Here is a 23,088-nt window from a genome sequence, read left to right on the forward strand (position 1 = left end):
GTAGTTGGGGTTTGCTCGGTTGTCATGGTATCTCCGTGACGCACAAGTGATAGCAGATAAGTACGTATTGTCAGTTTACGTAAACCTCTACGGAAGCCGAGACTGGCCGTGATTTCTTAAATGCCGTTATATCGACACGAGTTAAACATTTTGCTATTTTTTCCGGACATGTAAAAATATCATTTTGTCGTGATAATTTATCTCGTTATCTCGAGAAATTGGTCTTTTGTTTTCTGGAATTAACGAGTTGAAATAACGCGATTAACGAGCTTTGTTATTCCGAGGTAAAGAAGTAATTAATTCGTGATCTCGAAATAACGGCATTAAAACAGTTGCACGCTCACGGCTTTAATGGGACAAATATACACCTAACAGCCATAGTACAAACACCAGCTGAATTAATCTGACTAATTTGGGGGAAAGGTTATCGTAACGTTGTATTAATTGGGTAGTAGTGGACAATAATTTATTTCAAGCTGAACTCGTTCAACACTCGCTGCCCCATTTAAGCCTCTGTAAAAGGTTTATTTATCATTAAAAATTACACAAACAAAAACACAGTTTCATATATTTCGCATTGATGAGCTATAGGATTAAGCTAACGCAATGCACCTGGCTCATAATCATACTGACAGTAACTTATGAATTTGGAATCCACAGTTTGGTTAATCAATTCCAGATAATTCGATGCGATCGATTTTTTTTTTTCGATCGGTCGGGTGCTATATTTCCTGCGCCGCGCAGGTCGCTCCTTCCTTTTTGCTGAATGTGTCAGCCATGGCCCCGATTGTGAGTAGTAAAACGATCAAATAAACCTCATACAGACGATGTATTTAGGTTTTGTTTTGCACTCACGGAAGTGATTAAAATCCATGTACCGCGATATAGGAGTCACGGATGTTTTAGCCCGTTTTTTAAGCTCTGTTTACTGTGTAGGCTAACACCACGTTGGGCGACTTGTTTTGCTAACGATAATGCTAGCGATAGCATAGTTAACAGGACGCATCGGCAGCAAAGTTTCATGGGTTGTACAATATTTGTGAGTCTTCACTTAAAGGGTGTAATGGCTAATCGCTAATGATATTTTGACACGATCAGTGACACATTTTAATGCGTCTATTGGCTGCTTTCAAGTTACATATTCATTGATGGTTCTTTGTACGAGTTCGAGTTTCCCTCTCTATATTTGTACTAGAAAAAGCAGGTGGTCAAGAAGCAGGGTGGGAAGAGGAAGAAGCAGATCCTGAAGTTCACCCTGGACTGCACTCACCCTGTAGAGGATGGCATCATGGACGCTGCCAACTTCGTGAGTAGACCAGTTCAACAGTGAGCAGCCGCTGTCAGACACGAGCCCTGAGCATCAAACACTGCCGTCACATCAGTGGGATCGTCCCAAGTCATTGGTCATGATGGTTACAGTCAGTTCAGAATAAAGGCACGACGCTACAATCCAGTGTGGTTTTAATGGAAACTAACAAGATGTTGACCACAGTCTGTCACCTGTCAGTACTTGTAGGAAACTGCTGAGCTGTATGTTTGCTGTACCAACCTTTGCTGTGTGTGACTTGCTGTGTCCTCTACAGGAGCAGTTCCTGCAGGAGCGAATCAAGGTGAACGGCAAAGCTGGAAACCTCGGCGGGGGTGTGGTGTCCATTGAGAGGAGCAAGAGTAAGATCGCAGTGAACTCTGAAGTTCCCTTCTCAAAGAGGTACAAAACACAATGCAGCTCATGTCAATCAGGTCATATCAGGTGACTGAAATATGTGTTTTTGCATATCATGGTCATGTTCTTAATATACCAGAGATTCTCAGCCACTGCTCAGCACAGTGTTTGCTACTGGGCTGCAACGATGCAATGTGTCTACAGCAGACATGTCTCATTTGAAGAAGTCTCCCAGAGCAGCTCAGTGATTACAATCCCCACCATGTGGAGCTATCGTTGTGTGAAAGAGAGTCCTACTGACAAATAAAATAATTTGGGACGTTCATTTAATATTATGTTAGGTAACAGAGTCAACTCATAAACAAATACAGCTTTATCTCTTCTCCACCTGAAATGTGTCCTCTGAGCACTGAGCCTTGCAGACCAGCAGATACCTTCTCAGTCATCATGTAGAACAGTGAGAAGTTGAGAATCAAGCAGAAAATTTACACAACACCCTCAACTGAATGTGCTTCAAGTTTGCCTTTGCCACACATGTGATGAAGGTGGTAGAGCCTGAGTATAATTCAGCAAAAAACTGCTTAAAGTTTCCTCCATAAATACAGGAAGCAGCTATTCTGAACAGTATTATTAAGTTGCAGCATTGAAGGAATAAATGTGGCTTTAACTAAAAGGAGTATGAGGTCTGCTCATCATCACAGCACTGAAGCAGACATTTGTTAATGCAATGATTCGCCGTGGCCAGAAGCATTATGTTTTCAGATGGTCTGTCCATCCCGTTCTTGTGAACACGATATCTCCGGAACAGCTTGAGGGAATTTTGACTTGTCAGAGGAGGAGAAGCACTGGTGATACTCATTACATAAACAGTGGTTTTGTGCTATTCAAGTGTCCAAGTAAGCTGTGACAATGAGCCACCATGCACACCTGCAGGACCCTAAAATCAGAGCAGCTAAATGGACTTCAGCCATCATTGATTTTATTATGAACACCTGTGTTTTTCCCTTCACTGACATTTGACCATGTGTTCTTAAAAAAGGCTTATTCCCAGCGAGGTCAGTCATCATGAGTTAGCAGGACTGAGTCTGAGCCTGTGTGGTATACACCTCTAAGGTTAAGCAGGAAAACAGGACAAAGATAAACTTCTGACTGTTTGCACACAACAGGCAGTGTCTAAAAATCACTGCAGTTTCCTGCTTCTTTGACAGTCCAAAATGAACCTGGTACATTCAGAAACACCGTTTATAACAATGTCCCCTAATCTGAATTTGCAAAGACTAATTTCAAAAATACAAAGTATGTACAGATACATAAATAATGAGTGAAGACTTCAAACTTTTTCAGCTTGAGCGAGGTGCACCACCACCAGAGGGTGACTCCATCACTATCATTCTTAAACGGAGCGCTTGATTTGACAACCCTGATCCCCAAAAAAGTGTGGATGCTGTGTAAATCATGAGTAAAACTGAACATGATAGCTTGCTGATCCTTTTTGACAAACACTCAATTGAAAACAGTCCAAAGACAAAATATTTAATGTAGCTGAATTTATACGAACCCCACATTTGGAAACTGCTTGGATTGTTTGAATTGACTGTATCTCGAGGCTTTTAATGACCCGAAACACAAACACAAAGCATTTCCTTCACCATATTTTGCAGTGAAATTGAGGTTTCCTGGCATTATGTCTGAAGGATTACTGTTACAGGTCATTATCAGACTTCCCTCAATGGTCACAAGTTGTGTTTGACAGTGTTTAGTCCTCATCCATTTGTTTGTCCCAGTACATCTGACAGTTACAGACCTGTAAACTCTAATTCAGATTCACAGTGAATAAGAATATTTAAATATAAGCTCCTTTGACTGAAACTTATGCGATTGCTCCCTGCCCCCCCTCATCTCTTTCAGGTATCTGAAATATCTTACCAAGAAGTATCTGAAGAAGAACAACCTCAGGGACTGGCTGCGGGTCGTGGCCAACACCAAGGAGAGCTATGAGCTGCGCTACTTCCAGATCAACCAGGACGAAGAGGAGGAGGAGGAAGATTAAACCTGACACCACTTTTAATAAAATGACAAAAGAGAGAAGGAAGTCTGTGTTGTCTTTTTCATTTTGGTCCCTGGGCACCACGCGCAGCACACAGTTAACCTTCGTACACACCAGAGCCATGAATACAACACTTGCTGTGTTTTTAAAATCCTTATAATTAATACATAATTAAAACAGTGCAGCTACATTTAAACCAGTCATTTGTAGAATATTGTTACCTCTGCCCGAATGTCCACTGAGGAAATTGTTTTCTTCTTCTTTGGTGCCCTGTGTGCAGAAGTCAGTGCCAGCAAAGCTAATTACATAAACATGAAATCAAAAGCCGTTAAGTGCGTTTTGTTAATACAGAAAACATTAAGCTGCTTGTGACTAATTGTCAGCTGCAGTTGGATGAAAGTGGAAGCTGCAGCAGGTGAAGTCAGGACGCTCGCAGCTCTTGATTTGTGTATTTTGGTCCAGTTGAAGCTCACGTGCTCTGTGCTGAGCTCTCTGCGGGGCATCCTGTCTTCCAGCTGTGGTAACCTTGACGACAGTTGGACCACTGGCAGCCAGGACTGCTCTCACAGCAGGCAGTCATCAGGCTGCACTTGTGTATTATTATTATTATTATTTTGTCTCGGAAAAGTGGAAGATTTTCAGTCGGGTCATTTCTACTTCAGGTTTTAGGCGCTAATCAAAGCCCAAAATCGGCCTAAAAAAAAAAAATAAAAAATCTAAATTAACATCAACATTTCCCCCAAGAAGGAAATTATTTTTTTCCTTCCTTGCTGGCTTCATATTTAGAGTAAAGGTTGTGTGTGAGCAGCTGTGTGAGGAAGCCGGAGAAGTTTCTGCCTCCATCCTCCGGACTTGAAAAAGGAAAAGGGCAGGCGACAGGCGCGGGAGTGCGTCCGCCTATTAGCGGCGCACGGCGGCGCCGCACGGTGCGTTTCTTTCGCACACTACTAGTTGAAGTGGTAACTAGGAGAGCATGACTAACTAGTTGTGGGTGAAATTATGGGATGCATCGTCATGGCAACAGACCAGACGTCACAATCTGGGCATGTGTGTTCCATTTTTGTCTTTCTTATTTTTCAGACTGGAAGACCTGGATAGAGATCAGTGGAAAAAAATAATTATGTTTTTTTTGTTGTCTGGAGAGAAAGCCCCAGATTCACTGCAAAAAAAATAAAATTTAAAAATTCAGAACTGAGCGACGAATACATTTCTTTTTTTTTTTTTCTTTTTTTTTTTTGGGTGAAGAAAGAGACTGGGCTGCGGCGTCTGGAGGGTTAACTTTCAGTATTCTCAGCCTAAAAGGGGTTTGGGGGCTATGAGATAAAGATGCCGGGGTCGCTGAGTAATGAAGACGAGGGACAAGACGACATGGATTTTGAAGACGATATGCCAGGTGAGGGAAAGGGGGGAGGCGGGGTGTCCTTCACATTATTTTGCGCCGCTACGCCTTGAATGCGGGGAAAAGGGCTTGTCCTGCGTTCCTGAGACCAGAGAGGAGGAGGAGGGGTGGGGTGCAATAAGCAGAGTCATGCTATTATTTTTTTGCACGACCTAGTGTCTTAAAGGTGGGAACGGGTTTTCGGCTTTGCCTCCGGCTGTCCTCACATCCAGCCTGATTTTGGGGGCATGATGAAAACCCTGCTGCATGGTTTCTGTGGGCTGTTTTTTTTCCTCCCCTTTCGCAGGCTGCATGCGTGTACAAGTGAATGGCTTCACCTTAAGTGTAAAAACACAAGTTTGCTCCGGAGAGCTGTGTTAAACCGTGACAATGTCCTCGGTGCTGTGTCGGCGTGTGCGGCGATGCCTCTCGGTTAATGTGTGCGTGTGCTTTTAAGCAGAAATGGGCTACAGTGACAACATCCGCGTTGGTTTTGTTACAGGGGATGCTGTTTCCACTTGTGTTCAGCGGGCTGCTCCAACTTTAAATGCCTTATTTTTGCAGCCTTGCGTGGCCGCAGAGGTGTGAAAGCCACGTGTAGGCTCCAGTAAACAGTGCTTATCGAGTGTGTCTTGATCCTGAGCGCCGCTGGTGACCACGGTGAGGGCACCAGCATCCCTTCCGCTCGAGGTCGTGCACTAAGTGAAATTAACAGTAACCCACATTCACGACGCGCGGCTCTCACTCAAGCCCAATCTGTGCAATGTGGCCGCGCGATGGATCTGTCAGCCGCTCTGACAGTGCACCAGATGTTGTCGAAATTACATTTTCACTCGTTAGAAATGTTCAGAACTGGTCAAGGCTCACGAGGTGTTAAGATACAGTAATTAATGACATGCACAAAGGAGCCACTCGCCAAATGATGATCATTTGGTTGTACTGGCTGTGAAGTTTGTCAGTCACTCAGTGATTGTGCTGAAAATTGTGCAGGTGAAACAGATAAAGCACCTGATTAGTTAGGTTAGTTAGCCATAGTGTTAACTTGACTGAAATTGTGTTTTCTGAAGAGGTATAGGTTTTATTTATAAGGTTGCCAGTGTGCTCTGGCCAGCTGATGCATTTATTTAATATCTATGTTCATGTATAAAGAACATTTCCTCTTTTTTCCTGGCTGGTGCATCATGACTTCTGCCTCTCAGCGGTGGGTTTAGCTGGAGGGTATAGCTGCCATGCCTATGACATGTACTCAGACTGATTTCTGGGATGTCTGTCATGTGCAGCCAGCGGCCAGCCTCATCAAGATCTACATCCGTCTTAGTCAAACCAGGTCCTGAAGTGCTCAGGATCTGTGTCCTGGTCCGGTGTGTCAGGGGCGGTGATGGAGAGCCCCGCTATGTCATTCTACAGGGAAGAGCAGCCTGGCATCTTTATGCCATGGTGTCAGTTTGGCCAGCGCAGTCGATAGATTCAGATTTTTTTTCTTCCCTTGCAGCTCGCTCTGAGCTGAGATGATTTGATGTCAGGGGCAGGACTTAAAAGATGCTGCCTGTGCCCTCTTCTTCCCTTTTACATCACAATGTGGGAAGGTTTCATGGTTATAACAGTAGATAGAGCATGAAAGGGCAGTTGAGAAAAAAATCCAATGCAGCGCTGTCTCTGGCCGTAGGCCTGCCTCTCATTAGCTGCTGCTGGAGTTTGTTTCTGGTGTTGGTGCAAGTTTTTGGTCAATATGAAGGTACTTTCTGGCTTGAGAAAAGGTAACATGCGTAGGCTAACCTCCGAAAAGGTACAAGGAACAATTAGTGACAAAAGGCCGAATGTAGATGAATAACTGTCACACAACACGGTTGCCATGGTGCATTTCTTGGTCATTTTTCATGCTCAAGGCCTTGAACCAGAAAAGCTGCTATATTTTGTATTTCCTATTTCTAAAACATATCATTTTCTATCAAGGCAGGTCTGTCACTTTGTGGAACCAGCATATAAACAACAAATTTTTTCCTGTATGTTCGCAATATTTTCCTCTAGCCAGATGAATACAGCAGGCCTGCACTGGAAGGTGTGCAGCAGGGAGACACAGAGAGGAGTGCTGAGCTGTTGAGGCATCATCTATGACTGCCAGCTGTAGCCTGAGGGAGAACACAAGCACTGATGCGTGTCCCCAATAACCCAGTAGTTGGTGGTTAAACATGTATGAGACAGGAAAGTTGCAATTGATTATGGCAGGTGAGTGAAGATGTGTGCATAGTAATCCAGACGTTTTCATGTGTCAGTCAAGATTACTTTACGTCCAACTCGATATAATGTTGTGTTTTCACGTTGGTGGCGATAAATAAATCAAAGGGACTCCGTAAGTCAGTCTTTGGTGTGACACATATGCTCAGAGACGTATTAGTGAAGAAGGGTAAACGTGCTGAAAATCATTTGACCTACCATTCTGAAGCTAAGACATGATAAATTATGTTTACTGTGTCTTAATAAATAGTCTTGTTGATATATATTTGTTTAAAGAAAATCATGCAAGTGGAACAAAAGCAAATTAGAATCAAGATATAAAATAGACATGTGATACAAAGCAAAACGTACTGCTGTGGTAGCCTGGGGAGTAATAGTAAATTGCTTAAACCGTAATGTAAACAGGTTGTGCATTGATGCAGTATGTATATAATGAGAAGAGATTGTTGACAAATAGGCATATAAATGTAGAAACGTCACAGTACATACATAAATATATGTACTGTGATGGACAAACAGCTTATAAACAGGTAGATAAACGACATAAATACATATACTGTGATGCAGGCACGAACATGTAGTAATGAATATATATGCTGAGATGTGACCATGAAAAAGTGCCGCAAATCCATCGCTGTGCTGCTGATACAGGAAGCAGTTTTCAGACAGTTTGCGACCTCCATCCACAGGCGTCAAAGTGACAAACGGGTCAGGAATCCGCGGCAGATTTTTCCCACCGTCAAGATGCTTCCATGCAATTAAAAGCCAGCAGTGAAGAAGCGTGTCCTAGGGGCACTTCAGACCCCTAAACGCTATCCCATCGCAGCCTTTACTTGTTGTGGCACATAAAGTGTCCTAATTCCCTTTGTTTCACTCTGGGTGCTTACACTGTCACAGATTGTTCCATTGTGTTTTCTGTTTTAATTGTTTTGTTCTTCCCTAAAATTGAAAGATTATCATGGGCTTTTGTGTGCCTACAAATGTTATCCCCAATTGGAAAGGGGTCTATTTTTGGATCCCTCACTGTGAAAGTTGACACCATTTTTTCCTGCTGCGCGTGCACGAAGGCTGCGCATGAAAGATGCTTTTTTTAATGTGTATTTGCAGATGAGGGCTGCAGTGTTCCAGTGGGTTTTATATCGCTTTATCTTGCGCACATTATGATGCATATATTTGTCTGCAATAGATATGATTTTAATGGTGCTATTTGGACTTCATCCTTCCATCACTTTGATGATTACGTTTCCTAATAATAGTCTATGGATGTCTTTGTCTGAAGGCATTTGAGGCCTCAGTTATAAGTACTTAATCAATGAGGAGAGGAAGACCTACGGCTCTGCTTTTCCTCTTTCATGGCAAGCAATGCTGGGCAACATTAAGTGAGTATTTCCACGCGGGGGCCAACAGAGAAAGAGCTAATGCGCTTTCCAGTAAACTCTAGCTTCCTCACTTGGGAGTTGCTCGCGAATCTCCCTTCTAATAGGTCAGTCCGGTGGCCAAGCCCTTGCAGGAAGGTCATATCTGTGTCTGTGCCATCCGTCCACACTTTACAGAAGGCTTGTTTGCCAAGTGGAGCTTTGGTCCTCTTTCTAACAGATTCTGGTGCCAGACCTCCCTGCGCCACATGACTGAGCGACCTTCCCCCATTCCAACACCTGGCACAGCCTGGTCCGCTCACCATGCAGAAAGATTATCATTCCCCTGATGGGTTTCCCTTTAGGGACTTCACAGGCCATTTAGGCTGTTCTCCGCTTATAAGGCAGTGCAGGTGTTAAACACGGATATCTTTTTTTTTGTTTGTGTTTTCTATCAGTTGCATTGCTGCCTGCCTGTAAATGAGATGCCATCTGAGTACTGTTTGTATGTGTGGTCAGTATTTTTTGTTTGGTTTGAGGCTGTAGTTCAGGCACAGCAGTGCTTTGAGCTAAAGGCTAACATCAGTATGCTAAAACATTTACAGTAACAATAGTGATGTTTAGCATCTTAATTTAGTAAGTCAGCATGCTAACATTAGCTTATTAGTGCTAAACACACAGTGCAGCTGAGAATGGTGGGAATAGTTTTACAGGTTATAAGCCAAATTTTAAAAAGCCTTGTTATGGAAAGAAAAGTCAGAGGATCACCAAAGTAATTACAGTTCATTTTATGAGGGGCATGAATGTCTGTACCAAACTTCATAGCAGCCCATGCAGTAGCTCCTGAGATACCTCAACCTCATTGTGTTGTAGAGGAAAAGGCAAATGATCACTGAAGTCATTACGATTCATCGTTTGGGAAGAATGAATGTTTGCACCACCCCAATCCCAAAAACCTTTGTGACGCTGTGGAAAAAACAATCATTGACAAACAAAGTCCTTTAAACAGTCATGTGTTCACAAAGAGGTGAACCTCACTCCATCCTCGCTTGTGATCGACTGACCCTACGTTTACACGTAGCAGGGTATTTTGGAAAACGGATATTTTGGCCCCTCCGTTTTCAAAAATAACATCGTGCACACAACATCGTTTACAAAAATGTTGTCGTTTACATGAACCCGGATAAACACGACGTCGAGCGCATCATAACTATGCCAAACCTATGGGCGCGAGTGTAAACATAGGTCGCTCACATGACAAGTGTTCAGTCGCATGTTGTGACATTTTGGAACCTAAAACGCTGTTTAACCCAGTTTACACGCTGGTTATTTGTAGTAGTCGTTTTCAAAAATCTCCACTTTGGCCGGAGTTTTTAAAAATGATCGTTTCCGTGAAAAAAACTCCGTTTGCATGTAAACGAGAGGCCAAACCGCATGAAAACATATGCGTTTCTCTAAGTGTAAACGGGGTCTGAGCCTTTCAAGGATGTCCCTTTCATACCCAATCATGATACCCTCACCTGTTAACAATCAACCTGTTTACCTGTGGAATGATCCAAACAGGTGTTTTTGGACCGTTCCACTAGTTGCTCCTGTCCCAACATGTTTGAAATGTGTTGCTGCATCAAATGCAGAATAAGCAGATATTTAACAAAAATCAATGAAGCTGATGAGCTCAAACATTAAATATACTGTCTTTGTGCTGTTCAGTACATGTAAAAAAAACTTGAGCAAACGTTCTGTCCCAGCTTTTTAAAAATCAGGTTGTACAAAATGTTGTGCCGATCCATCCAGTAGATGCTGACATATCTCACAGGATAAGTGAAAACTATGACCAATCGGTGGCACTACAGGGAAGTCAGGGAATCACCAAAACCAGCAGGATATCCTCTGGGAACCATGAATGTCTGTACAAAATCTCACGGCAATCCATCCAGTCTGTCCTGATCCACGAGCATAAGTGCATCTAATCAAACCTTTTCAGCCCTCATCAGTAACACCACACTGCCGCTGTGAGCTTTCAGCGATTTATTGTACAGGAAGCAGACAAAGGGACACACAGTCCGCCATCCTCTGGCATATCTAATCAGTGATGTGTGGTCAACTTGTCAGTCACGGTTCACTCATAGAAAGAAAGGAGTACAGAGTGATGGACTGTGTGCTTTCTGTAATCCAGGTCCGTCCGCCATGTCATCATCTGTGAGTCTAAGAGAGATGTAAGGCTTACTGTGCTGCCATCGTGACTTGCCTGGCAGGCAGCTAACATACATCTGAGACATAAAAGAGCACCCCGTTTGAGATCCTGAATACGTAAACTCAAGGCTTTATTTAGAAAGGGAAAAATGCAGCAGAGAGGCACGTGAGTCTCTGTGTGAGGCAGACAGAAAGATCGAGGAGACAAAGCAAAACACAAAGAATATAGATTCAGAGTTTCTGTGACATTGAGTGTACATCAGTGGTTGGTTGCTGCCTTAATCAGCTGCTAACCTTCAAATAAATTAATTCGGGCTGTGGAGTTTTAGTGCTGCAAATGCTGCTTTAAGGCTGAAAGCTCAAAATTTACTTGCAACCCCCCCAGAGGAAAACGTTGTCAGCTTCACTGTAAATATATTGTGCACACAAATCACAAGTTACCCTCAATTAGCGCTAAAGAAGGGGAGGCACATTTCATTTGGTGGTCAAAGGAGACACAATGAGCCTGACATTGCAGCTGATTAAAGCTTTGAAATCACTGGTGTGTATATACTGTGTGTGTGTGTGTGTGTGCGCGCGTGGGTTACCTCCTGCTAGCTTTGCTAAATAGAGGATAAGTGGTTGGTGAGGTTTGTGTGTCTACTACAAAGGAATCCCTCCTCCCCAATCTCTCACTCCAGCTACCCAGGGGAGTGGTAGACTGCAGGACTAGTGTTGGCTGATTGACTCTGATACATGTGCTGCATATTTCATGCCCTCCAGCCTGTCTGCATGAGACGCAGAGAGCGAGGGAGACACGCAGATAGACTGGGAGGGAGAGACGGTTAAAGAACAGATCGGATGGAGCTTTACAGGGAGGTTGCATCCTATGTGTATCTCCATGGGCGTCTCTTTACGGTGATATATTGTTTGGGACTGTCTCTCTTCCTTACTTACTCCTCTGTGACCCACCATGGCATCAGTGAGGGCTGCTGCGCTCAGCAGTCAGCACGTTTGCACACAGCAGCTTTGAGACAGTGCAGCTGACAACCAGCAGCAGGTCGCTTCAGTCCCAGCAAGCATTAAAGGCAGACGATATGCTCAGTATACCTCGGTGGTCCTCCAGGGAGTACCCATTTACCGGCAGGGCAGGCACTCCATCTATTTGTGCTTTGACGGGTAAAGTTGATCCACATTCAATGATGTGTGATTATGAGCTTTATTTTGCCAAGTGCTCCTGTTGGTCTGGCATTGAATCATCATTTGTATTTCCAAAAACAGGCTAAATGACTTTGCTGTATTCTCTCAGTGTACCAGGCCTGCGACTAATGATTGTTTCATTATTGATTAATTTCTTTCTATATTAATTGTTTAATCAGCTTAGTGGAGGCCAAGGTGATGTGTTCACATGGCTTGTTTCGGCTAAGTAACTGTCCAAAACCCAAGATACGCAATTTATAATGATATAAAACACAGAAAATTCGCAAATCCTCAACCTTTAGATGCTGGAACCAGTAAACAGTTACTGGCAAATAATTTTCAAAATTTCAGGACTACAGTGCACAAGCCACAGTGCATTTGTCAACATAAAAAATCAAGCTCATTACAAGCTTCACTGTCTGTGTGTGTCCTGTACACTACGCTGTGATCCTAAGCAGGCAATGTTTTTGTTTCTGTGTGTCCAGACGAGGATGACGAAGGTGAGCGCAACGCTGTTCCCCTCACACCCCTCGACAGCTTCTTCTCCGACAGCGACTCGCTCAAACAACAAAAGAAGAAGAAGCCCAAAAAGATGAAAGAGGGGAAAATGCCCAAAGTTAAGAAGAGGAAAAAGGAGGTAGGATGTGATTCACACCCAGCGCCATGTGTCATGACCTCGGACACAAGAGGTTGGCAAGCGTTTTGGCTCGAGATGCACCATGAATTCTCTATTTCACAAACCATCGCTCCTTTGATGTCTCTGCAATTGGATCAAAGGTGTGTTTTGGCTGTCGGACTGCCTCTGTGATCTAAATGAGAGGCGGTAGACCGTCTCAGGCTTAGGGGACGTTGGCAGCGGTGTCACCGTCATTGCCAGTGTAAGCTGTGGGCACCAAGGGCCAGTTTAGGGTGTAAATTTGTGCCTTTGGTGCTGGTGCTGATGGCGGGGGCTACAGGTCAGAAGTAGAGCGTCGGTGCCAAGCTAGCGGTGGGAGTCAGAGCTGTGACAGAGAGGCTTTGACAGTCTAGCTTCTGTAGCCTTCAAGGCTCCAACATTTAGACAGCAGGTCAGAGATTTGTGCTGCTCGCAGCTTTAACAGTACTCACTGTAGTCAGATGAGCTATGGTGAATAAGCTAATCATGATACTGTAGAAGCTAGCTCGTGTGACTTCTGCTCAACAGTGGCCACTGGGGATGAACATGATAATGACAGTAAACACAGTGTAACAGGAGTGAACTGACTCAGTGACGTCATTTATACAGCAATATCTAACATTAATGAAAATGTGCCAACATTAGCTAGCATTAGCCTTGCAGGCTGTAGCCAGAACACCCCAAATAGATTGGAGCAAGGTTGTGTTAGCCTCTCAGTTCATTTTGGATTTGGAAGTGACGTTATCAGCAGACGCAGACCAAAATGCCTCTAGACGCAATTGGATAGAGCTAAAACCAATCAGAGCAATGAAATGCATGATGCAGTGCTAGAGCTCTACTAGCTAGAGCTAGTAGAGCTAGTTACCGGGACAGCAGAACATACAAAGCAAGCTGGTTAGATGCCTATGAATCAGAGTTTGGGGAAGCTAGCTAGCTGTGACTGCTGCTTTGTTTGTGTTGGTGTTGTTATAATGTCATCAACACAACACTTTAAGTACTAGTAAGCTAGCATCTGTCCATGGTAACTATGGTCAAAGTGGAAACCTCTGGTTCTGAATAATGAAGCCTATGGAAAGTGCCAAAAACTGAAAAAGTGTATGCACCATACAGCTCACTTCTTTAAATGATATTAAGGCTTAAAGTTATGCATAATCATGGGCATGGCTGCTTTGAGTGACAACTAGCTGGCGGGTTTCAGCAACCGGGCATGATTCGGCCCCCCTCAGCTCCACCCACGCTCCATCTCTTCACCCGTTTTTGGAGTAGCTGGGAGTCAGGCACTGCCAAGATGGTGACAGAATGCGGCGCTGTCACTGAGCGTCAATGGCTCTTCAGAAACCTACAGGGGATGCTATGGAGAGTACGTCCATGTTTATACAGCCTATGCGATGGATGTATTTGGCTCATGCTCAAACCCCATTGGCTCACTGAACATTGTATCAAACCCGTCTCATATTAGATTAACATTTGTGATTGGCAACAAAGGCTAAGGGTTTGCTGCATTGCTTATGATTTCATCATTTTATTTGTAACTATGTGGAGTCAATGTGACATTTCAAGCATTGCATAGTCTTGCTTTAAAGCTGCATTAATCAGACATATCATCCATCCATCCATTATCTATACCGCCTATCCCTTTCGGGGTTGCGGGGGGCTGGAGCTACAATGGGCGAGAGGCGGGGTACACCCTGAACCGGTCGCCAGCCGATTGCAGGGCCACATGCAAGGACAAACAAACATTCACACTCACACTCACACCTATGGACAATTTAGAGTCATCAATTAACCTAATGAGCATGTTTTTGGTCTGTGGGAGGAAGCCGGAGTACCCGGAGAGAACCCACGCATGCACGGGAAGAACATGCAAACTTCACAGAGAAAGGCCCCGCCTGACCCGGGGATCGAACCGGCAACCTTCTTGCTGTGAGGCACGCGCACTACCTGCTGCGCCACCGTGCAGCCCTCAGACATATCATATCATCATAAATGTTAGCAAACAGTGACCTATTTTCTCATCCAGAAGACATAAACCACCAGCAGACGTCATTTGGAGCTGCGTTTCTGGCCACCGAGCAAATCTCCTTTATTCGAGCTCTGTTTTGGTCTCCACCGATATGTCCAATATATTCACAGCTAGTAGCTAAGTTTGTCAATATGCTTCGATATGCTTTGTCTATGTCTTTGTCTTTTGATGTTGCACAAGTAGTGCACAATGGGTTTACCAGAGTTTAGCAGCTCACTCCTATGACTGGAAATGAGGTTGACGATTGAGGGTTTGAAGTCTGCATTCCAACTTAAGACGTAACGCCAAGGTGACGCCGACTTTGTCACAAGATGTCTTGTCAAGACAAAACTTTCTAATCAGGTCACAGAATTCGAAGAGTTACAGAACTCAGGGTAACACCAGAAAACCAAGACAATGAGCTAAAAGAGAGCTGCAGTCGGCTGGTAACTGTCAGTAAGCGAGGGGAATTTAACAAACAAAGGCAGCATCGCGTGAAATCACCTCTCCCGTTGCCGGAATAGTCTACTCTACCTCAACTTCTCCTGACAGTTCAGCCAAACTCAGAAACAATGAGAATTTTCTATTCAGTGATTACAGGAATTCACTGTATTCCCACTGTGTTTTCCGCCTGTGCTGGGGATGGCTTTAACAGTGTCACTGACATAGCCAGGATGTTCCCCTCTGCTGGCTGGAGATGCCAGCAGTGCTGTGAGGATCTTGGCTGGCCAGGCTGCCTGCCGGCCCTTTGGCTGCTTGTGGTAAACACTGAGCTCTGGGTCTCACTGAGCTAATGAGGGGGGGACTCCCTCTGACACTCTCCTCTCTCTCTCACACAGACTCTGCTCTGTATTCTCCTCTTTCTTCCCTCTGCTCTCGTCTCTCACACGCATCACCTCACTTTGCCTTGATCCTGATGCCGCTGCTTTTGTTACTGCCTGTGCATCATAGGAGCTGCAAATTTCTTTTTCTTTCTTTCTTTCTTTCTTTCTTTCTTTCTTTCTTTCTTTCTTTCTTTCTTTCTTTCTTTCTTTCTTTCTTTCTTTCTTTCTTCCCACCCTCCTTATTATTTCTGTCTCTCTTGCCCTCCCGCCGAGGAATCGCTGCTGCTGTAATTCACTTCCAATCACTCCCCAAAGGTTGGTGTCAGACAGGGGCCAAAAGTCAATTGGGGTCAGAGACTGTCAGTGGCACATCCCAGTCTCAGGTCAGAGCTGCTGGCGGCAGAAATGCTAGCCAGGGAGATACATACTTGCCATCTCTCTCTCATCTGCAGTGAAACAAAGGAACTATATAGACATGAAGGGATGTTCTGTGTCCCTTTAACCCCCCCCAAAAATCTGCTAAATCAAGGCAATCTGAGTTTACACAAGGCAGTTAATTTTATTGCAGAAAGAAGAGGCTGCAGTTTGGCCACAATAAAACCTCCACGAAGGTGCGAGGGAGCTGCTTGTAGCGTTAACGCTGAGCTGAAATACAGTCGGTTCGAGATGAGCCTCTGTCTTGTTTTTATAAGTTCAGTATCCTCTCAGGATTGTGAGTCAACAGAGAGCTGTTGCTGATTTCTGGGAAAAAGACGAGGCTGTTGTTTTGGAACCATAAAGTGTTTTTACAGCAGCTTTTTCTTTCTTTTTTTTCCGTGTTGAACTGGATTTTATTGAATATCCTCGTCTTTGCTCATTTGATATTTTCAGTGGCATCCTCTGCAATCTCCCTGAGGCAGAGCCATTATGGGGAAGCATCTAATTTGATTACGTTATCAGCACTTATCTGATTATCTTCCCTCTGAAAGTAGAGACACCCTCTTTGTTGCCGCCAGTGTCCTCTGTGGTCCTGTGATGTGTGTGCAGCATTGAACTCTGGGCCGCGCCGAGGTTGTTGCACTGTTCCACCTTGTCTTTGCAGTTGCTCTCAACAGTGGTTCTGCTTCTTTGCCTTTCCCTCCTCCATCTCCACCCCCACTCCCATCCCCCATCCACAATCTTCAATTTACTTTCTCTCTCTCTCTCTCTCTCTCTCTCTCTCTCTCTCTCTCTCTCCTTCTTCTTATGCATAAATGAGATTTGTCTAGACGGGTGCTGGAGCACCAGCTCTGCAACCACAGGCCTCTGCATAACAAGCTCGTTATGCAAACGTGTCTGATTGGATGGCGCCGTTCCATTGGCTGCCACTGTGATAGAGAGTGTGTGTGTGGGGTGGGGGGGTGGGGGCGGGGAGTGAGTGGCAGGATAGAAAGAAAGAGTGAGAGAGAAAAAGAAAGGGGGAGCTGTTGAGAGAGAAAGAGAGAGAGAGTGAGAGAGAAAATAATGGGGGGGGCTGAGAGATGTGAAAGAGAGAAAGTGAGAGGAAAGGAAGGCGTACGGGGGGTGAGCTATGAGAGAGAGAGAGAGAGAGAGAGAGAGCTGGAGCCAGACACTGCTCAAATTTGGTCACCATGGCAACACAGCCAGGCTGCTGGTAGGGTTGGCGGGCGCTGCGGCAACGTGAGCCTTTCCACTGCGCTACAGAGCAAAACGCCTGTAAGTCTCTCCACGGAGCCACACAGGCCCGCTGAGCAACAGGCAGCGAGCAGAGCACAAAGCCGCTGTGCGCTAATTCACTCCATAGCATGTGCACACACAGACACCCACGTACTGTACATGTGCACACACGAACATGTGTCTGCAACCACACACACACAAACACACACACACACACACACAAGAGGAATTTCTGAAAAAAACAAAACAAACAAACCCAAAAAGGCAAACGCATGCACGGGGACTGACTCACATGCATTCAAATCAAATTCAGACATGCCGCACATGCACAAATACACAGACGTGCGCACGTTTCCCGTCGCCCTCTCTCCTCCGCACACGAGGACGTACGAGCGTGCACCAGTGGATTTGTTCATATGCAACACTCCTGATCACACAAACAACACCTGTTAACTGTTAAATCCATACAGCCCTCCAGATGTCTCATATTAAACAGGGAGGAATCAGCTCGGTCCACAGAGCAGCTCTGAGCGCCGATTGGCTGCAGATCTGCTGTTTCTTGCTTCAGTTTGTTGTCGAGGCATCTGGAAAAGGTGGACGTGCTTCTGACGTGACTCCCTTCATCAGTTCGCCCCTCACTGTTGACTTGTAGTGTCATAATTTATAATTTCATCACAGGCAGAAGAATTATAATATTAGCAAAGCAGTGACACTTTGCAATGATGTAATTTAATTTATGTAAATACCATCAAGAAGAAGCTTTTATCCAAAGTGCTTCATAGTACACTGACAGCACATTTTTTTGGCGTGGGTGGCCTCTGTGGGCGCTGTAATCCCTAACCCTGGCAAAATTAATGCTATGCTTATTTGCCCTATCATTGAGTTTCATGTTTTAATTATTCCCCCTTTTTTATCGCCAGATTTGCAGATACCCCTCGATTGGAGACAGATTTACTTTGTTGTGTCAACGGTGAAAGTCAGATCTTGACTTCAGTTGTGACTCAGGAATCTGGCTTTGATGCCAGCTTTAGTCACTCACAGTCACGTCTTGAGGTGGAGAGCTAAAGCAAGATTCAAAGTCAGATTGTACCTGTTTACGTTTATAAAAATAGCTGTTTGGCAGGGGCTCTTGACTACATCTAAGAACTGTGAAGATGGCTGGGGTGAATTTCACTCGTAGTTTTGTGAAGATTTAAGTCACGCACATCTGTGAAAGCCATCTGAACCTGACATACGCTCACATCCTGCTATAATAACCATTATTGTGCATTTACGGATCCATATGCGTAACGTTCATGCGTCCGTGTGCCTCAGGGAGGGATCCAGGCAAGAGTTGACAGCGACCTGGACGAGACCTCAGAGGTGGAGGAGGAGCGGGAACGTCCAGAAATAGGCTCCGAGAGCGAGAGCAGCACGTACGGCCCAACCAAAAAGAAGAAGAAGAAACCGAAGGAGAAGAAAGAGAAGAAGCCCAGGAAGAAGAAGAGAGACGAAGAAGATGACGACGATGACGACGATGATGGCAACATGAAAGTGAGTCTGCGTCGAGGTCCAGGAGGCCGGCAGGGATCGCACCTTGACTGTGCTGGATTCTGTATGTTTAATGACGTTAATTTGAACAGAGGGCCTATAGAGGCACATTTAATCTATCGTCTCTTGATGTGATAATCTAATAATAATAAGAAATTGGATTTGAAGTGCTTTTCACATACCCTGGGGACATTTGACAGAAGGACAGCTAGCAAAATATGAATAATAAGCCCGGATAAAAGGAGCAGTCTTAAAGGAACAGCGTGTTAGATTTAGGGGGATCTATTGGCAGAAATGGAATATAATATTCATGAATATGTTTTCATTAGTGTTTAATTACCTGAAAAAAGCTCCACCATGATTCTACAGTGGCCCAGAATGGACAAATCAAACACTGGCTCTAGAGAGCACCCTTCATGCGAGTTTCATGGCCTCCGTAGGCTCTCCTACATTAGGGATGTTTATTTTATTCACCTCTAGATGCCACTAAATCCTCTGCTCTGCACCTTTAAGTGTGGATGTGAAAACACAGATGGGCTCAGATTGAGGCAGGAAGCGCGTTGAGGAGCTGCTAATGATGATCAAATTCATGATTCATGATTAAATTAATTAACCTTTCCCTCCTGCTCCTTCTATCTCATTGAGAAATCCAGACTCTGTGAAAATGCAAATGTTGTTCATGGTAAAAGTTTATCTGAGGGACACAAAATGTCTCATGCTTGACTCAAGAAGTCCGTCCTCAGTGTATCAGTATATGAGCACTGGAGGCCTCCAGGTCACGCTGTCAGCTGCATGCCGCACCGTGATTGGCCTCCAAACTAAAAGAACTGAGATTCAAGGTGAGCGCAGAGAAGCTTTCCTCCTTAAATAGATGAATTTGAAACCAGCCTTCTGGTGGTTTTACCTTTAACCTTTTACTTTCCAGATTCCTCCATTGATCTCTCCCATCTGTATTTCCCCAGGAACCCAAATCATCCAGCCAACTGATGCAGGAGTGGGGTCTCGAGGACGTTCAGTATGGCTTCACCGAGGACGACTACAAAACCATCACTAACTACAAGGCGTTCAGCCAGTTCCTCAGGCGAGCATCTAGTGTTGTTAACTGTCCCGTTTCTGTGGATTGTCAGCAGCCCCCACTGACACTTCCACAAAAACACCACAGCGAGACCCGATCGAGGCGTGATGAGCAAACGCTGCTCTTTTTGTTTGAGCTAGAAACCTCGGCTGTTGGTGTAAAGAGTCTGTCTCACCTGGGGCTGTCTGGCTCGGCTAAGCCTCCGCTCCGACAAAGTGGAGCACGAGCTCCTGCAGTGCCCCCTGTGAGTAGTCAGCTGCTTACTGGATGCCTGTGACAGCCGGGAGGCTCTGGGACTCGGTGCTCTGACCCACTATCTCTCACAGGCCAGCGTGCCAAACCTCAAGCTGTTGCCTGACAAATCACAAACATGACATACACACAGCAAAGCAGGGAGAACAAAACTTAAGGGGCACTGGGGTGTCAGCAAATCAAGACCCACTTCCCTGCAGTGCTGAGGGAAGTAGAAATTACATCAACAGGAATGAAGTGTGACATAATAAAGCTGCTGTTGTTGTCTCCTCTCCCCCTGGCTCTTTTCTCAGGCCTCTCATTGCCAAGAAGAACCCGAAGATTCCCATGTCAAAGATGATGACAGTGTTAGGAGCCAAGTGGAGAGAGTTCAGTGCCAACAACCCGTTCAAAGGCGCATCTGCCACCGCTGTGGCCGCCGCTGTGGCTGCCGCCGTTGAAACGGTTACCGTGGCACAGCCGACGTCTGTCAGCAGCAGCCAGCCGGGCTCTCAGCCGGGGCCAATCAAAAAAGCCAAAACCAAAGAGGGAAAGGGTGAGGCCCGGCGAACCGTGACAGAGGACGTATTTTTAGAATAATAGCGAGAATACCTCGTGGTTTACGCGCCTGATGTCTCGGTCTGTGTGTCTCAGGACCAGGAGTGAGGAAGAGGAGTAAGTCTGTGAAGGAGGTGAAGAAGAAACCCAAGCCGAAGAAGACCAAATCAAAGTCGGGCCAAAGTGGGAAAAAGAAGAAAGCGTCCTCGGTATGTGTTGTTTTTCTCATTGGAGCCCATTCAGCCTCTGAGCTTCTCCTCTACTGTATGTTTTCACTGGCATCAAAGTGACCAGACTGTTTACTGCTCTGACTTTGAGAGTTGGTTTAGTTTAAGTTTCTGCGTGGTTCTGAGCTCTTTGGTTCGTGTGTGCTTTTCCAGAGCGAGGAGGACTTCCTGGAGGAGTCGGACTTTGACGACATCAGCGTCCACAGTGCCTCTGTGCTTTCTGATACCTCGGGGGCCGCCACCAAGAAAAAGGCCCGACGTGGGCGGAAAAAAAGGAAAAGTATGTTCGCTGTCTACACTCGCCGTGCTCTGCGGTGTGTTTTTTCCCTCCAAAATCCCTTTGAAATCCCTCAGAACCAGACTGTTTGATTATGGGTAACTAGGAAATTAAAATTTATTTATTTAAGCTTTATTTGTTTTGGGAATGTTTTCTGAAGGCACATGCTCTTTCCCAGCAGCAAGCACCCTCACACTCTTAGAGTCTCATGCACATGCATCACTATGATGTCTAAACAGTTTAAATGTTATAACGTTATTTAAAGCTGCATTCAAGTGCATTTCTGTATGTGGGAATCTCCCACGTTCACCTCCTCTTTTCCGCTCTCCAGAGGAAGATGGTGACGGTTATGAGACAGACCACCAGGACTACTGTGAGGTTTGCCAGCAGGGTGGAGAGATCATCCTGTGTGACACCTGTCCCAGAGCGTACCACCTGGTCTGTCTGGACCCTGAGCTGGAGAAGGCCCCCGAGGGCAAATGGAGCTGTCCACACTGTGTGAGTACATCAGCTTGATATATAAATGTATTCAGGAAGTTTTATGTACGGCAACAACCTGCGGTGGGTGGTGGTCATCTGGGAGAATTTTGTATAGACTAATACAAAAGTAATCCCTCTCAATCATCACTAACGACCCACAGGAAGTGTGTGGAGGTGTATTTACCTGCAGAGACTCTGCCCTCTGCCTGCGTTTTCTTACTTTCTTCTGTTTTGCCGTGGTCAGCACGTTTCTGGGCTGCAACCTTTGCATTGTTTAATATTGTTATCTCAGTTTGCACAAGCCTGCCATGATACATCTTCCACCATTTACTGTCAGGTTCTTCGAATCAGCACGTGTGATGCTTATATTCTGCCTAAACAGCACATGTATTTCATAGGACACGGGATATGTGTGAGTGACAAGTAAAGCGAACACGACCTCAGTTTGAACCGTCTTCAGCAGCGTTCCAGCTCTTTTTGACGCCTTAAAATGAAGCAACGTGTACCTGCAGCCCCGCATCACAGGTCGCATATATGTGAATAATTCAGCTAATATTTTACTTTTCTCAGATTCTTTAATTTCAGTGATTTTTAAAAGCATTAAGAGGTAAAAGTAGCGAGTGTGTCTCATGATTTGAGAGGTTTTGTGAAGTATATAGACTTTTTTTCTCATGACTGCTTGGATTTAACTTGTGATCCCTGCAGGGGGGAATTGGGGGGTTCCCACACCCAAATTTGGAGCAACTCATCTACCATTTGTCTGCACTAAAAGTCCTGTCCTGCTCCGTTTCACTGTGGAGAATGTGGTTGTTATCAGTGTACATGTGAAAGCCAGTTTGCTCGGTGTTTGAAAGTTAGTCATTTTTGCTTTTCACAAGTGTGCAAAATTGATAACTAACACACAACAAAGCTGTGATCACACAGCCTTTTGGTCTCACTCTCCCAGTATGTTAATGTGCTTTTCTCCATAAAAAGACAAACACAATGAACGTGAGCAGACCAAATCGAGGAATCAAAATAAAGTCGGCTTCGTTTCACAATCAGGATGGATGGAATTAATTAGCAGTGACACTGTGCTTCTCCTCTGTCCCTCAGGAGAAAGAGGGTATCCAGTGGGAGGCCAAAGATGAGGAGGAGGAGGAGGAAGAGCCAGCAGGCGAGGAAGAGGATGACCACATGGAGTTTTGCAGAGTGTGTAAAGATGGAGGAGAGCTGCTGTGTTGTGACACCTGCCCATCTTCCTACCACATCCACTGCCTCAACCCCCCTCTGCCCGAGATACCCAACGGGGAGTGGCTGTGTCCGCGCTGCATGGTGAGCCCCCCCGTCTCATCTTAGATTAGATTTATTGTCATCATCAAAGTGCAACACAGAGACAGTAAAGTGAAGCTTAGGCCCTAGTGAGGATTGAACTCACGACCCCTGGTTTACAAGACCAGTGCTCTAACCGCTGAGCTATAGGGCCCTGTTTACAGCCTCGCCTCATGTTAGCACCCAGTGGTGTTTAAATATTGTATACTTTC

At 45.0% G+C, this 23,088-nt stretch overlaps 2 protein-coding genes and 1 non-coding gene across 6 annotated transcripts in view; 2 read left to right on the plus strand and 1 right to left on the minus strand.

Annotated features, from left to right (window-relative positions):
• Positions 1–732: 732 nt before the first annotated feature.
• Positions 733–3,751, plus strand: rpl22 (ribosomal protein L22). Its single transcript, XM_070958880.1, has 4 exons — positions 733–789; positions 1,196–1,306; positions 1,584–1,708; positions 3,572–3,751. The coding sequence occupies exons 1-4, from the start codon at positions 778–780 to the stop codon at positions 3,711–3,713; spliced, it is 390 nt and encodes a 129-aa protein (XP_070814981.1). The 5' UTR covers positions 733–777; the 3' UTR covers positions 3,714–3,751.
• Positions 3,752–4,499: 748 nt separating this feature from the next.
• Positions 4,500–23,088, plus strand: part of chd5 (chromodomain helicase DNA binding protein 5) — a 42,364-nt gene continuing 23,775 nt past the window's right edge. For all 4 annotated transcript variants that reach the window (XM_070959257.1, XM_070959258.1, XM_070959259.1 and 1 more), the window contains exons 1-9: positions 4,500–5,103; positions 12,536–12,687; positions 18,502–18,720; positions 19,680–19,798; positions 20,338–20,579; positions 20,678–20,790; positions 20,962–21,088; positions 21,417–21,583; positions 22,661–22,879. In XM_070959257.1, coding sequence (XP_070815358.1) covers positions 5,037–5,103; positions 12,536–12,687; positions 18,502–18,720; positions 19,680–19,798; positions 20,338–20,579; positions 20,678–20,790; positions 20,962–21,088; positions 21,417–21,583; positions 22,661–22,879 — 1,425 coding nt within the window. In that variant the 5' untranslated portion in view covers positions 4,500–5,036. The remainder of the gene's footprint in view (positions 5,104–12,535; positions 12,688–18,501; positions 18,721–19,679; positions 19,799–20,337; positions 20,580–20,677; positions 20,791–20,961; positions 21,089–21,416; positions 21,584–22,660; positions 22,880–23,088) is intronic.
• On the minus strand, positions 22,958–23,030 carry trnat-ugu (transfer RNA threonine (anticodon UGU)). Its single transcript has one exon. It is a non-coding gene; the product is annotated as a tRNA-Thr (tRNA).

This window comes from Chaetodon trifascialis, chromosome 3 (assembly GCF_039877785.1).
Source record: "Chaetodon trifascialis isolate fChaTrf1 chromosome 3, fChaTrf1.hap1, whole genome shotgun sequence".
Classification (NCBI taxonomy): domain Eukaryota; kingdom Metazoa; phylum Chordata; class Actinopteri; order Chaetodontiformes; family Chaetodontidae; genus Chaetodon; species Chaetodon trifascialis.

Bases quoted from the DNA above. Each gene is read 5' to 3' on its own strand.
- rpl22 (XM_070958880.1), top strand. The intron at 1,307-1,583 runs GTGAGTAGACCA...TGTCCTCTACAG, and splicing joins TCATGGACGCTGCCAACTTC to GAGCAGTTCCTGCAGGAGCG. The intron at 1,709-3,571 runs GTACAAAACACA...CATCTCTTTCAG, and splicing joins GAAGTTCCCTTCTCAAAGAG to GTATCTGAAATATCTTACCA.